The sequence below is a fragment of the Propithecus coquereli genome, unplaced genomic scaffold, assembly GCF_000956105.1.
Source record: "Propithecus coquereli isolate 6110/MARCELLA unplaced genomic scaffold, Pcoq_1.0 Scaffold566, whole genome shotgun sequence".
NCBI classification, from domain to species: domain Eukaryota; kingdom Metazoa; phylum Chordata; class Mammalia; order Primates; family Indriidae; genus Propithecus; species Propithecus coquereli.
In genome coordinates, this window is record NW_012151574.1 from 825,927 (window position 1) to 839,953 (window position 14,027).

Sequence of the window (14,027 nt, forward strand, 5' to 3'; positions counted from 1 at the left end):
GGGCAACAGAGTGAGACTCTGTCTCAAAAAAAAAGAAAAAAAAAAAGTGAAATGTCAGAGATACCAACTGTCAAACTTAGTATTTAAGGACATCAGACATTCCGTACTTAATAACCTAATATTTCTAGAGAAACGTGCATATGTGCACAGGGAGATATGTACAGGAATGCTCATGGTAGAATGTGTTTGTACTAGCAAAAAAACAAAACTAGAGATAACCCAAATCTCTATAAATAGGAGAATGGAGAAATCAATTGTGGTATTGCAGCAATGAAAATGAATGAACTACAGGTACATGTATGCATCAACACAGATGAGTCTCAGGAAGATAATGTTGAGAACAAAAAGAAAAAGCAGGCCATAAAAGAATACGTAGACTTATTTATTCTTCGATATGAAGTTCAAAAACAAATAACAAACGATTTATGGGTAATACCATGTATAAACTTAAAAAAAAAATAAGGGAAGAAGCATATTAATAGAATTGGGAATAATAGTTTCCTCCCGGGGTGGATTGAATTGAGAAGGGGCCCCCAGGACTTCAAAGGTCCTAGTAATGTTCTCTTTCTTAAGCTGGGAGATGAGTTCAGGGTGTTAGTTTTATTCCTATAACCTTACCCTGGGTCATAAATATTCAGTATTTTATAAAGATAGTTTTTAAAAATTAAAAAAGCAAGTGATACGGAGCTGAGGATGGAACATTTAATTGGGGCCAAGCAGTGAAGGGCCTGGAAGCCTGGTTGAGCAGCTTGGGTTTCACCTTGTTCTCTCTCCTCTCTCTCCCTGAAGGCTGGAGCAGAGCTGCATGTGTTAGGTGAGGAAGGACAGTCACAGACACAGACCAAAACGGAGTTGAGAAATAGCGGGCTCTTCTGTCCTTTTCTGAAAGCCCAGAAGCTACACCCTTTCTTTAATAGATTCTTGTTTATCAATATTTACTTACTTATTCTCCTGCTTTAAGTTTCCTTTCTTGTGTATTCTCAGATTTGACCCTGAAAATAGCCACATGTGGAGTAAGTATTTCCCCGTTGTACTGGTGAGGAATTTGAGCTCCAAAAGTTAGGTTGCTCATACAAGATCTTCCACCTACCAAGTGGCAGTGACAAGGCCATTTGGGTTGCTTTTTATCATGTGTATGTTATTATATATGTGAATAAATGTGTTTGTATCAGGAGTCCCCAACTTCTTGTGAATGAAAAACTGTTTAATTTTCCAGAAGCCATTAACTGGGGGGGAATCATTAATCAGGAAGGATAATTTACAACAGTGTAGGAGATCTCTGAGGGAGAGACGATGCTGAAGAGATCTCATCGATCTCAGTTGGGTACCTGCTCCATGGTTTTTTCCTCTTCTGAATTTGTGTCTAGTGCCTTCTGCGGGGGCTGCGGAGAGAGCCAGAGTTCTGAAGGAAGAAGGCAATGAGCTTGTAAAGAAGGGGAACCATAAGAAAGCTGTTGAGAAGTACAATGAAAGCCTCTTGTTTAGTAACCAGGAATCTGCGACATACAGCAACAGGTATCTTCTTCACAGCTGCTTCAAGACATTGGGTGTTGTGTTCCATAGTCTTCTCTTGGACTCTGGTGGGCTCTTCCTCCCCAGCATTTGGTCAGTCTGTTACAGCTCAAAGCGTGCGTTCACGCTGTGAGCTGGGCATTGCCAGTGGCATTCGCTCTCTTAAAGGGTAGAGCTAAGGGATGCCAAAGGGTAGCCTGGGTTTTGTTAGCCCCTCTCCCCACAATTTTCCTAAGCATACAATATAAGTAAAAGCAGTGTGCTTGCTGTACAGACACAACCTAAACACAAGTCTCTTAGTCTCTTCACCCCCTACCCTGCTCCCAACCCCATGGTTTCTTCAAGACCCTCCTGTTAGAAGTTTTGGCACCATTTCTGTCTAAGAGTACTGGCCCAGAAGCCATAGTGTGGGATAACTATGACCTGGCCTGGGAGCAGGAAGGAGGGGTGTAGTCTAGCCAGAGGGGTTAGACTTGGGGGCCTGTAGAAGGCCCTGTACCAGGAGCCGCTGTCAGTGACCACTGACAGAGCCTGGGAGCCAGGGTACTGTCCCTTTATTGCGTGGGAGTCATTACTCAGCAACAGTGCTCAGAAGTATAGGTGGTAGGTGTTCTTCCTGTTTTAAAGTTGAGAAAATCGAGGCTCAGAGAAGGAAGGGCTTTGCCTGAGCTTACCCAGCCAGTAAATGGTGGCACCGGAATTGGAATCTGGCTCCAATGAGATCTTCCTGTTAATTTTACTCTCAGAAGCTTCAAACATTCATCAAGAAATCATATCTGATCCAAACATTTATTATAAAACATGTATTAAAAAATGTCTGTTTCTCCTTCCCTATCAACATACACATTTCACTCTCTAGTTCAGAATCTTGGGTCTATGCTAGGTGTGGTGGCCCACACCTGTAATCCTGACACTTTGGGAGGTCAGGAGTTGGAGACCAGCCTGAGCAAGAGCAAGACCCTGTCTCTACAAAAAATAGAAAAATTAGCCAGGAGTGGTGGTGCTCACCTGTAGTCCCAGCTACTCCGGAGGCTGAGGCAGGAGGGTCACTTGAGCCCAGGAGTTTGAGGTTGCTGTGAGCTATGATGACACGACTGCACTCCAGCCTGGTAACAGAAAGAGACCCTGTCTCAAAACAAACAAACAAATAAGTAAGTAAGTAAATATCTATCTACCTTGGGTCTAATGTAGGCAGACTATTTCTTATTCCAAACTCTTGGGATAAAATGTGTTTCAGATTTTAGTGAGGTAATACAGTCCACATGCTGAATTACATAGCACTGTAGCGGGGTCTGGGCAGCTTACTGAAGTAAGTTATTAGTATTTCTACAAGTGGAACATGGAAATGCCATGTTCACATGGGATGGGATAAAGAAACTAAGTAGCTTCATGTCAACTCATTTCGGGTTTTGCCAAATGAGTTGAAAGAGAACTTGCAGTTTTAAAGGTTGGATTTTGGGATTTTGCACCTATGATTTTACTGCAGATTGGACCAGGGGTGCCTCAGTCTGCCAGGCTCACTTGAAAAATAAGCCTACAGCCTTTTTGTTCCATGTTTGTGTGGCACCATCTTCTAACTCCATTTTCTCTGGGCACTCTTTGGGCTTGTTTATTACCTTACGCTGGTGAATACCTCCATTAACTCATTTTTCTGGATTTTTACCAAATTTGTAACTATGTTTTGTTTACTGTTCTTCATGCAAAGTGTCTGTGCCACACTGTCACATCATGTCCTTTCCTCTGTCGGTCAGAACAGTCACAGAGCCTGCCTAAATTCAAAGCGAGAGAACAGAGACCCCTCCACCTCTCAATGGGAAGAGCACCAAAGAATTTGTGCCTGTCTTCAAATTGCTACAAGGAGGTGGTTTTTCTCTAAGTTAATTTATAATGTAAATCCTGTGCAATCACAAAGGACTAGTAGAATTTTGAAATTCATGATAGTGATTCCAAAGTTTGTTAGGAAAAAATGAGAACAACAGCAAAAGAGAATTTAGTGTATGATAAAGTATAGGGAGAAAAGGGATTATTCAATAAATGGTGTTGGATTGGCTGGGTAAGAGTGAAAAATAAACCTGAATCCTACCTCAGTTCTTTTTTATTATTATTATTATTATTTATCCTTTACACAGTTCCTGGTGCACCCAATTCTTATTTTAAAATAAATTCTAAGTGGATTACAGTTTCAGATGTAAACAGTAAAACCATTAAGTTCTGAAAGAACATGTGTGCTAATTATCTTGCAATGGGGAAAGTATTCTTATGTGGAGGAAAGTAACTCACGGAAGTCACTGAAGGAAAAGTTAGAGAAATTTGATTCCATAGATTAAAAAAGACCTTATGTTGGCTGGTCTGAAGGTAGTGAGTTATCTCACTTGATTGTTCATAGTGACAGATTGAACTCCTTGTTCTACTACTTTCCCCCCTTCTCACTAGTGCACTTGACTAGTCTTAAAAATAAAAAAATAAAAGACCTATGTAAAGATGTTCAGCTTTACCCATATTTAAAGCAATTAAAACAATGAGATATCATTTTCTTCCATTGGTAGAAATTAAAGCTTGAGACCCAGGGTTGGTACAGTTGTAGGAAAATAGGCTCTGTCAAAAACTGTTCTTAATAGTACAGTTTTTTTGGAGAGCATTTGGGCAGTAATAGTAAAAATTTAAAATGCATATGTCTTTTGACCCAGCAGTTCCTTGTATGAGGACGTTAAATGTAGCATCATTTATTTACAAACTGGAAACAATGAAAAATAGCCCCCGATAGGAAATCGGTAAAATAAATCCTGACACATCCAGCTGCACCCTGGACACACTGAAAACAGTGAGGTGGAATGGACGAACTTCCATAATGAGCTCCCACACATCTGACTGTTGTTTTTTTTCTTTTTTCTTTTTTTTTGAGACAGAGTCTCACTCTGTTGCCCAGGCTAGAGTGCCGTGGCATCAGCCTAGCTCACAGCAACCTCAAACTCCTGGGCTCAAGGAATCCTCCTGCCTCAGCCTCCCGAGTAGCTGGGACTACAGGCATGCGCCACCATGCCTGGCTAATTTTTTCTATATATCTTTAGTTGTCCAGCTAATTTCTTTCTATGTTTAGTAGAGATGGGGTCTGGCTCTTGCTCAGGCTGGTCTCGAACTCTTGAGCTCAAACGATCCACCAGCCTCAGCCTCCCAGAGTGCTAGGATTATAGGCGTGAGCCACTGTGCCCGGCCAGCCTTATGTCATTAATTAGAGTTCAGTATTTGTTTATTTTTTCTTAAGGAGATAATTTTTTAATCATCAAGGAGAAGGTTTCAGGAAACACTTTCTTTGCTTGAAAGAGCACAGTACAGGTGAGTGAAGTGCAGAGTGACAGAACTAAACAAGGTCAGAATCTGGAGTTGTGCAGACGCCCCCAGTTTGAACCTCAGGTTGCCCCCTCAGTACTGGTGGTACCTGGGGCAAGTCCCTTTACTCTTCTGAGCCAGCGTTTCATCTCAAAAAGGGGGTAGGATGGTTGTGAGGATCAAAGAAGATAGAAAGTAACCAGCACAGAGTAGGTGTTCAGCAAATCAGAGATCACTTTTCAGGCTACCTCACAGCTGGTGGCCCACAAGTGACTAAAACTTCTGAAATGGTCTCTCCCTATCAGAGCGCTCTGCTATTTGGCCCTGAAGCAGTACAAGGAAGCAGTGAAGGATTGCACGGAAGCTCTCAAGCTGGATGGAAGGAACGTGAAGGCATTTTACAGGCGAGCTCAAGCCTACAAGGCACTCAAGGTAAAAAAGATCCTGGCCAGAGGTAACAGCATAAGCCACTGAGATTTGTGCCAGCGGCAGCACTTCTAGAGTATAGTCAAGGCAGGGTGGTCGGTCTCTGCCGCTTTCCTTCTCATCCTGGGGCCTCGGGGGAAGCCTGCAGGCTGGGGTTTGAAAATACTCCATTGCCTCAGCACCTTCCCCACACTCTCCTCTCTTCTGTTAGGACTATAAATCCAGCTTGGCAGACATCAGCAGTCTCCTACAAATTGAGCCCAGGAACGGCCCTGCACAGAAGTTGCGGCAGGAAGTGAAGCAGAACCTAAACTAAGAGCCCAGGAGGACAGCAGGAGCCTCTGCCTGACCTGACCCAGAGAAGCCAGGGGTTGCTGCCTCTGCCCGCTCCTGAAACCCAGCATGTCCCGGAGTGACCTCTGAAGCACCCTCCCCGGCCCCTCGATGGCCTCCCACCCCTTAAGGGGCTTTGCTTGTTCAAATTAAGCTCAATGTAGTCAAACAGACGTTGTTGTTTCGCCAGAAAGGTCCCCACTAGGCTGAAGCGTGAAGCTGACGCCCTGTCCCCAACCCCCTTGCCTCAGATAGCGGATCATACAGACAGGTCCTCGTCAGCAAAGCAGTTGGCTTTGTTGCTGCCCCCAGCATGCTTCAAACTGAGTGCTGCCCTTGTAGCTCCACCAGCCCCCCCCCCCACTGCAGTTAATCTGAACACCGGAGCTGGGGTGGGGGTGGGGGCTAAGCTAGAAAACCCTGACCCAAAGCAGCCTGTTGAGCTGGTTCTCCAGGGCTGCAATCTCCCCTGTGTGCGGTTGCTATCCCTGTCTGTCCTTGGCACAGTCTCCTGTGTCTGAGCCCCAGTGCCTTTTGTCCAGGTCCTCCTTTGTTGGGCAGGCAGAGCCCTGACCCTTGGATGGCTCTGTCCTTGACTCTGTGCCGCTGCCTTCTGCATGGAGGTACCTAAGCTGTTTCAAGAGCCCAGTGGTTGTGGCTGCTCCTCCTGGAGGTAGGATAGGGAGAGAGGCCTCCTGGAGGTCACTGTCCTTCTTTTCTGGGCAGGAACTTGCCTTTTTGCTCCAACAGTGGCCTTCTCCAGGCATCATAGTTCTTTGTAATATGTTGAAGTTAATTTGAACTGACGGATTTTGTTGAACTGTGTGTTTAAGCTATTGCATTAAAAGGCTTTCTTCTACATAAATGTCTGTTGTACTTTCATTTGTGCCTTTTCAGCTTTGCGCCTGGAACTTGGTAGTAATAATAATAAAAGCTATTTCATATTGGGCATTCATCCAATCATTGAACAAATACACTGAAACGTCTGCGTGGACCAGGCATTGGTGTAGTGCTGGGGAGACGACAGCAAATAGGCACAGCCCCTGCTCTCAGAGGGGTGATGGTGCATCGGGAAGGCAAGAAGTTAATCAGAAAAATCACACGAGTATAAATCGCAGCTGGCCTAAGTGTTGTGAGTCCTGAGTCATCAAACAGTGCTTTACCTGCCAAAGAATGGGGAGTGTCACAGTGGAGGGAAAGGGGTCCCTGAGGAAGTAAAGCTGGGGTTGGGTTCTAAAGTGGGAGGTTAACGAGTGAAGAGGGGAGGGGAGGCAGGTGTGGAGAACAGAACAGTGTCTGCAAGGCCCTGTTTGGGAGGACAGGGTAAGTGCAGGGACCAAAAGGGCCATTCAGGTTCATGGAACGTGGCATGGGGTGAGGCTGGCGAGAACTGCAGGCTGCCTCCCCTTCCTGGACTGTGTCCTAGTTAAATTGTTTTCACCTTATCAAAGAAGTTTTATGATTCTGCAGAGAGACAAAGGATTTGGGTTTTCCCTTTGCTCCCTGTCGAATAGCACTAAGCAACATTCAGCTGTTAAGCACACTGCGGCTGAGCATTGGTAAGCATGAGTCTCTGTTTCAGCAATCACTGCTCTCCTGGCAGAAGTGGATTTTAGGCAAAGCTGGGCATGGTCAGGGGACGGTCTCAAAGCGGGGAGCTGTACCACCCTTCTATTGCCGCCTCTGAAGCAGGCAAGGCTCTGACTCAAATTAGGTTTAGTGGTGCCATCCAGTCCCAACTGGCTTATAGCATCCTCTCGAGCTCTAGAAAGCAAGTGTCTTGATTTGCTAGTGAAAACAGAAGTTTCCAATAAACACAGTGTGATAAGCTTCCTTATCCCATCACCCATCTTTGAAACTTACACCATTCTGTAATTTCCAGAGAGGCTTTGAGGATTAAAACTGCTTCTCATAGGTTCATGTTTCTACAACAGACAGCTATTGATGTGGTTGTCTTAATCATGGAATTCCATCCCCCACCCCAAGAGAAGATAAAAGAGTCACTCCATGGGAATAAGAGTCTTCCATAGACTCCCATGTGGGGGCCAGATCATGCAGGGTCTCGTGGGCCGTGCAAGTTTTGTCCTTATTCTAATGATGAGAAACTGCTGAAGGATTTCTGCAAGGATGAGACATCAGATTTGCATCTTGAAAAAAAGCCTTTGGACTGCATGGTGGAGGCCTGGAGGGCCAGGGTGGCTGCAGTTAAACTAGTGCAAGGCAGTGAGAGCAGGAGTCCCCCTGAGCTCGGATTAGGATGATGGCAGTGGATTTAGGGAAGAGAAGGAGGTAAAATGGATTTCCTATGGAAGATGAGAGAGAGAGTGACATGGCAGCTGGCTGGGGAAACTCAGATCTCAGATTTAGGCTTTTGCAGCGAAATGAAGGAGGGGCCATTAACTGAGACAAGAGAACACTGGAAGAGGGTGGCAGAGAATGAGGGGAGGGGATGCTAAATCATGAGCTGGTTTTAGACGTGAGCTTGAAGTGTTATTGGGATACCCAGGTGCTGACGGCACGCAAGCAGTGGGGTGAGATGTGACCCAGGAGCTCCTGAGGGTGGACTAGGCTGAAGGGAAAAATTGGGGGTCATCCTAGACTGGCAGCAAACTGAAGATGTGTTTGTAAATTAGGTAGCCGAGGAGGAGAAAAGGGAGTGAGGAAAAAAGAGGGCAAAGCCTGAGGAAGTGCCGGCGGTCAGCATCCAGGAGAAGATCTGCACAGGGGACAGACCAGAAGCAGCCAGAGAGGCGGGTGGCTGGGACTAGGTGACCGGCTGGAGGCTTGAGGAGTGAAGACAGTTTGAAATGTTTGTGGAAAACAGGAAGCGGGAAGCTGAGACAGACGGGCAGAGCCACCTTGAGGACTCAGGTGAATCTGTTGCTGGTAAATGTCTGGCAGAACCAATCTGCCGGCCCGATCGTCTCCACTGGCTTTTGGCGGTTCAGGTACAGAGAGGACAGCTGGAGTGTACACCCCTGAGCGGGGTGAGCACTGACTGTCCCGAAGGACCTGTCTGAGCGGCTCCCCCACATTCCCCGCAGGGGAAGAAAATCCAGACCTGGGAAGCTACCCTACGGCATTTGTACAAGGATTCTTCTTTAATTAGGCTGCACAACCCCTCAGCCAGCCAGCCTGGAGCCGAGAAGCAAACGGGCGCTGCCTGCCCTGCCAGGAGCCCAGAAACGCCTCGCATGTCAGACGTGGGTACTGCAGCTTTGGGGCACTGCTGCGTGACGTCCATTTGGTTGTCCACTGTACCATGGATGGGTCAGTTCCTGACAGTTCTGACCTGGCGTACACACCCTCTGTGGACGTCAATGCTCGTCTAGGTTTCTGCTCCTTATAGCCAAAGCCACACCCAAGTCAAGTCTACCCTTTGCTCTGTCCCCACCTCCCTCAGACATAAGAAGGCCTCCTGGGAGGCGAGACAGATTTTGCAGCACTTTTAATACACAAAGCAAAAGCCATAGGCTGGCTGGGTGACCAGCCTTCATTCTGCATACAGAGCTCAAGTACAGACAGACCATTTGGGAATTAAGTTACAGCTCACAAGGGCCTGGGAGCCGAGAACAGGAAACGCTGTTCCTTTGGCAGCTGTGGATGTGAGGAGTCCGTTTTCTGGGAACGAAAAGGTAAAAATGAATGTTTCTAGAGTATGGCTGACGAAGAAGGTGGAGTAGCCCAGGCCAGACCTTCTGGCAGGCGAATGGAGCAAGCAGTGCCCAGGGAAAGCCCAGCCTAGCGTGTGTGAGCCGGGCAGGGCAGCTGGCAAGAGAGCACCTCCTGCACTCTGCGCCGTCATCAACACCCGCTGCAATCACACGCTTAGCCATCTCCTTTGATTCTCACAGCTTTCCCCAAACTCCGTGGCTCTTCAGAGAAAGCCAGTGACACAGCATGGTTGAGGTGGGTTTGTGGCAGCCAGTTCCTGCCCAGTTCTTTACAGCTTCTCCTGGGCTCGGCTGCTGCTCTCACCAATGCCCCCACTCCCACCCTCCCACCTACCTATTTTCAGTGCACGGGCTCCATGGCCTGGTGCGCCTGCAGCACGGCCACTGCCTCTTCCACCTGGGGGACGCAAGTTGGAGGGACTTAGTGTAGCATCCCAGCAGGTCCCAGAAGAGCCTTGACACCGCCCCCCCCCCCCCCGCTCCTAGCATGCTGGATCTGAGGATCCTCCTCCATCCACGGCACCTCTGCAGAACCCTCACACTCGCGAGATCCCACGCCCACAGTCACCTCTGAGACAGGTTCACTGCTGGACAGCTGGAAAAACCTTAACCCTATACTGAGGCAGAATGCACCTCCTTGTACCAAAACCTTGCCTCTGGGCCCACACAGAATTAGTTGGAAGAAGCAAAGCCTCAATGAAGGCCCTCTCCCACGCCAGGATTCGGTAGGCCTTCAGGTACCAGCAAGAAGGCAAACTGTATCTGGCCAAACAGCTGCCCATGAGCTTGACTAGGACACTCCATCTTTAGCTCTCCCTCCTGCCCTCTCAGGGCTCCCTGCTGCCCAGGCTCTGGCCTACCTTGGCATGGAGGGACTCTGGGGACTCCAGCATGAGCAACAGCTCCGAGTTGTCGATCTCTAGCAACATGCCCGTGATCTTGCCGGCCAGCCGCGTGTGGACGCCACGGATAAGGTGGTAGAGACGCTCCCCTGTGTAGAACACCCTCCAATGGCTGGTGCACACACCCAGCTCACACCCTGGCGTCCCAGGGGTGGTAGCATGGCATGGAGCAGGGAGGACAAATGGGTTCTTGTCCAGGAACTGTGTGCTGAACCTTACTGGCAGCCTCTTTTCCCCACCGCAAGGTTGGCTCAGCAAATCCCACCGTGGAAGACAATTTCAGAATCAAGTTTGACGTTATATGTGCAGCGTTCTGCAGGATGGGTTCTGACACAAAGTTGGTTGCTGTTTAAAGACCACTCGTGTTCATTTTGCAAGAAATAGCGTGAAGTAGTATACACACTGACATTCTAGACAGGATATGATGATGCTCAACTTGAGACTTTTGGGGGCAGGGTGGGGAGAAAAACACTTAGGATGAATTCACTTTCCACCATCAGGTATCTCTAGTGACAGGGCCTAGTGTGGTGGTCGGCAATGTGTGGAGGGCCCAGCCAGGCTAGACTGCCTTAAGTGGGGGGAGGTGGAGGGGTCTTCCATGAGGAAAGTGAAGACGTGTGCAGGGAACTGCTAACGAAGCCTTCTACCTCATTAAGCTCATTTAAAATTTCTCTGGGGTGCTGTAAAGTGGCAAAACCCTAAGTAAGCTGAGGAAACAATGGGGTGGTGGCAATGGGGGCCTTCAGTGAAGGGTCCAGAGATCTTGGTGGCCATGAAGAACCTGCCAACCAGGAACAAACTTGCTCATTGAAAAACTAGTGGTAATTCTTTTAGCAGGGGCCTGTCACAGACACTAGGGAGGGAGATGAATTGCGCAAGGAACCCAGAGTCCAGTGGGGAACAACATGTGCTCACCCAGTGCACACACATTCCATGCCTCCCTGCGGCGGGCACCGGGACTTCCTCCCGTTCAGGAGGGGTGTGAGGAACGGTAACGCCCACCTTCCCGCCATTTCCCCACAGACGCCCAAGACCATACCCACAGTCCTCCTAACCCTGATCTCCCCATGTCTGGGTGTCGCCCACTCTAAGTCAGAGTCACAGGACAGCAGAGCTGGAACAAACTTTGGGACCATCCAGTCTGACCAGTGTTTTAAAGCAAGAGAAAGGGACCTGGAGAGCAGGGGCAGCTTGAGCAGGGCCAGCCAGCAGGTTGGTCAGCAAGAAAGCTGGACCTCACCCTCTCGTCTGTCCTCCAGGCAGGGCAATTCCCAGCTAGTGTAAAATCCAGCTCCCTGCCCTCTTCTTGCTCAGGAGCAGGAGAAGCAGCCACTCACCAATCATCTGCTTTTGCTCGTTCGGGGACGCCGCAGCCAGCATGGACGTGGTCAGGGGCTCCTGTCCGGGGACGTGCACTGCGGGCTCCTGGACCTGCACGGTGCCAGGGACACATCGCTTAACCACCACGGACTGGCAAGGCCTTGAAACACTTACCCTGTCAGGTGAACACGAGGCCAGGAGGGCTCTGGACGAGGGAAGCAGGGGCAAGGTCTGGATGACCAGGTGGCAGAGGGCCCCTAACAAGGGCACGGTGGGTTAGGAGATAGAATGATGCTCTAACGTGGAAGTTTTCTGTGGTGCTGCAGACCTGTTAAGGCCCATGATGGATGTTGCCAAATGAAAGCCATGCATTATACAAATGACACTGCGCCAGACAAAGAACTTGTGATCAGGTAGCTTTACGGACACATCCTCAGCACTCTCTGACCCTTTCACACCTTGGTAACTTTAAAAGTGTTTTGCTGTTTAAAGACTATTCTTGTTCATCCTTGCAAGGAATAGTTCAAACTAGACATTTAAATTCTGGACAGGATGTGATAATCATGAATTTCAGACTTTTTTGGGGGCAGGGAGATAAATACACAGCCTTTCATTTAATTATAGTATTTTCAGTTAGGTTTTGAGGATAATCTTATCCCTTCAATGCTCTACATATTTTTAGAATACCTTTTCTTGTTGCTTGTATTCTAGTATTTGCTTAACACAAATACTAATGAAATCCAAATTAATTTTGGTAATAACTTGGGCAAAGCAAATTGTAATTAATAAACAAACGTGACCCTGGCCTTCCTTCCCCTTCTGTAAGGGTGATCTCTTATTGATTACACATATTAATAAATGAAACTTTATGAGCCAAGAAAATAAAGAAAGCCAAGGCCCAACACCTTAGCCAAGGTTCTGAGCCAGGCCTTCTGGAGCCCAGACTGAGCAGGCGGCCAGGCCAGCCTTACCCGAGGGATGTTGTATGTTGCTGAAGAACATTTGTATGGAGGGGGAGGCCGGCCTGGCGTGAAGCATCCTGCCCCACTGGGTCCTGTGGTCTGGGTACCAATATTGGCTGGAAAAAAGAAAAAATAAGGTTCATATAGCTACTATCAAAAAACAAAACAGAAAATAACAAGTGTTAGCAAGAATGCAAAGAAGTTGGGGCCCACACCTGTAATCCTAGCACTTTGGGAGGCCGAGGTGGGATGATCCCTCAAGGCCAGGAGTTTGAGGCCAGCCTGAGCAAAATAGCGAGACCTCATCTCTACAAATAAAATTAGCCAGGCACGGTAGTGTGCGACTATAGTCCCAACTACTTGGGAGGCTGGGGCAGGAGGATCACTTGAGTCCAGGAGTTTGAGGTTGCAGTGAGCTATGATGATGCCACTTGCACTCTAACCTGGGCAACAGAGTGAGACCCTGTCTCAAAAAAATAAAAAGAAAAGAAATTGGGACATTTGTGTACTGTTGGTAGGAATGTAAAATGGTGTAGCCCCTATGGAAAACAGTGTAGGGGTTCCTCAAAAAATTAAACAGAATTACCATATCATCCAGCAATTCTACTTCTGCGTATATACTCAAAAGGATTGAAAGTAGGGTCTCAAAATGGTATTTGTACACAAAATTTTATAGCAGCATTATTCAAAATATCCAACAGGTGGAAGCAACCAAGGTGTCCACCAACAGATGAATGAATGGATAAACAAAATGTAGTACACACATACAGTGGACTATTATTCAGCTTTAAAAAGGAAGGAGATGTGGACACATGCTATCACATAGATGCATTCTGAGGACATGCTAAGTGAAATTTAGCCAGTCACAAAAGGGCAAATACTGTATGATTCCACTTATATGAGGTACTAGAAGGGTCAAATTCACAGAGACAGAAAGCAGACTGGTGGCTGCCTGGGGCTGGGGGGAGGGAAAATGAGGAGTTAGGGTTTAATGGCTATAGAATTTCAGTTTTGCAAAATGCATAGAGTTCCAGAGATGAATGGTGGTGATGGTGGCACAACAGTGTGAATGCACTTAACACCACTGACCTAGACACTTAAAAATGGTTAAGTGGTCAATTTTGTGTTATATTTTACTGCAATAAAAAAAAAAAAGGAAAGAAGGAAGAAAGAAAGAAAATAAGCAAAATGTCAGGGCCAGGCAGCAACCTAAGGCCAGGGATTGAGTGTGGCTCGTTCATGCAGAATCCCCCGAGCGTGGGCCAGCACATGAGAACATTCGCTGAATGAAGGAACAGATGTCCTTGCCTTATAGCCAAAATCTACATACGCCCTCATGCACAGCCACTGCAGTATCTCGCACTGAGATTCAGGGCCAGTGCTAAGCCCATGTGTGTGTGATCTCATTAATCCTCAAAAGAAAATGGGGGTATCGTTTTTATCCCTATTTTAAAGATTAGGCGATCAGATACAGTAGTTAGCAAGGGCCACAGAGTGGGTTGGTCCCAGGAACTGGAGGCCAAGCTAACTACCATGCCACATACGGTCTCTAAGGTCAGCCTCGCTCACCA

At 47.4% G+C, this 14,027-nt stretch overlaps 1 protein-coding gene across 1 annotated transcript in view; it reads left to right on the forward strand.

Annotated features, from left to right (window-relative positions):
- Positions 1 to 6,553, forward strand: part of TOMM34 (translocase of outer mitochondrial membrane 34) — a 17,422-nt gene extending 10,869 nt beyond the window's left edge. Inside the window, exons 5-7 of the mRNA XM_012657920.1 lie at positions 1,368 to 1,515; positions 5,145 to 5,271; positions 5,477 to 6,553. Of these exons, the coding sequence (XP_012513374.1) occupies positions 1,368 to 1,515; positions 5,145 to 5,271; positions 5,477 to 5,581 (380 nt within the window). The 3' untranslated portion in view covers positions 5,582 to 6,553. The remainder of the gene's footprint in view (positions 1 to 1,367; positions 1,516 to 5,144; positions 5,272 to 5,476) is intronic.
- The last annotated feature ends 7,474 nt before the right edge of the window (positions 6,554 to 14,027 follow it).